Source organism: Pundamilia nyererei, unplaced genomic scaffold (assembly GCF_000239375.1).
Source record: "Pundamilia nyererei isolate P.nyererei 1_Seehausen unplaced genomic scaffold, PunNye1.0 scaffold00196, whole genome shotgun sequence".
Taxonomy (NCBI): Eukaryota; Metazoa; Chordata; class Actinopteri; order Cichliformes; family Cichlidae; genus Pundamilia; species Pundamilia nyererei.
The window spans coordinates 928,481-930,285 of record NW_005187597.1 but is presented as its reverse complement, the minus strand read 5'-3'; the positions used below and the strand labels follow the sequence as shown (position 1 = coordinate 930,285).

The window sequence follows — 1,805 nt, the reverse complement described above, 5'->3', positions numbered from 1 at the left end:
GTCGAGACCAAGACAAGACCAAGACCACATAAAAGTGGTCTCGAGACCGTTCTCGAGACATCCAATTTTACCAGAGGACTTGGGCACCTTGCAGTCAATACCAAAGTATTCTAGAGTCAAAGTGAGCCCATCTGTCCAACAGCTACATCTTGATTGAAATTGGGTTAGTGGAACAGCAATCTCAAGGACATGAGCAAGTCTACAACAGAATTGCTGAAAAACAAATAGTGCTGCAACACTCCAAAGACAGCTGCGGATTAATGAACACCTCCAAATCTCAAAGAACTGAAGCCCAATGATGTAAGGAAGAATGGGCCGAAATTCCTCCATAATGTAAGAGACTGATAAAGTCAGAGAAAAAATGATTACTTCAAATTATTGCTGCTAAAGATGGTTGAACTGAATGATCGGGTGTAGGCTACTCAGTTTTTCACAGGATTTCACACAGCCCAGTAAAAACTTTCTTTTTCACGGGACTGTATGTGCTGTTCACACTGTTTATGGATCACATAAAAAACAAAACATCAAGACGAGTGAGCATGATAATGAATAAAGAGTATGTATTTGCATCTTTGCCCACGTTTTTGAGTCTTACAGATATTTCAACCACTTTTCATTGTCTTCATCATCAAACAAAGACGTCTGTGTCCACAAGGTCATGTGAGCTATACGTAAATTTTCTTTGATCAAATTATTGTTTGCGAGGTAGGATCAACACCCTTTCTTTTTCTTTCCATTAATAAATCCAATTTTTAATTAAGGAAACGCTTTTAATCTCTTTTAGAGAAACATTGTTCTGTTTTTTCTTTTTTCAGATCCTAGGCTTGAAACTATGGCTAGCAGATGATGTCAGCCTTTTCTGTGCTTCATCCAGTGGTTAAAGTGGGATTTGAGGAATGAGTCAAACCAGTATAATGCTAGTAAAAGGTGGAATTTGGAAAGAACATCAGTAGCTTAAATTAAAATTAAAATTACTCACGATTACTATTTCTAGGAACCGGTCTTGTAAGTCAGCCATAGTTAAAGGTATCTGGATGCCTACTTTGATCCATTATATTATTTAAATTTCATTTTAATGGCTAAACTGACATATATAATAGCATTCATTGTTGTTCACATTTAAGCTTTAAATTTCTGGTCCTTACCTTTGAAGAGACTCTCCCATCTTCCTCTCCTGACCTCTTTCTCTTTTGTCTTTCTCCATCTCTATGTGTGAACTTATCTCACACTCACTTTTCTTTTTCTTCCAGGAAACTGCGACAACAGCAACTGCAGATAACGGTAGCTCGCAGACGCAGTATGTTGCAAATGTTACAGAACAGTTTGTTTCTTTGGTGATATTCGTTGAGCTATTTGAAATGTTGCATTTGAAATTAGACGCCACTTCAAGAAACATCTTGTCCCTGCATCTTCTTTGCATCGACACCACTCTGAGGACGTGTGCGGGTGACAACATGTGGTGACTTAGCTGCTTCCATGGCATCCACTGGAAGGGCCAGGGTGGACTACATGAAAAACAAGATTGACTTTACATTATTTTGTATTAAACGTCTTATAAGATTTAACAAAAAGTGCCGGAATGCCGTTCTGAATCGTTTGACCCATGCCTTTATCATACTGCATTCAGTGAGTGTTTAAAGTGTGAATGTGAGTCAGGCATGGTGGCTCAGCATGAACTGAAAACAGGGGTGGTCCGGCATTTTTCTCCTCCACTCTTTCTGTGTGTGTCCAAGGACTGTCTAGTTAATCCAACTGGGGAATTCCTATTGTGCAGTAGACCTTTGTAAGGCCCTGACTGCGCGGGA

The 1,805-nt window shown here is 39.3% G+C and overlaps 1 protein-coding gene across 3 annotated transcripts in view; it reads right to left on the bottom strand.

The window, feature by feature from the left end:
* LOC102204819 (cystine/glutamate transporter-like) overlaps positions 1–1,209 on the bottom strand; it is a 9,457-nt gene extending 8,248 nt beyond the window's left edge. For all 3 annotated transcript variants that reach the window (XM_005747381.1, XM_005747382.1, XM_005747383.1), the window contains exon 1: positions 1,146–1,209. In XM_005747381.1, coding sequence (XP_005747438.1) covers positions 1,146–1,204 — 59 coding nt within the window. In that variant the 5' untranslated portion in view covers positions 1,205–1,209. The remainder of the gene's footprint in view (positions 1–1,145) is intronic.
* Positions 1,210–1,805: the final 596 nt, after the last annotated feature.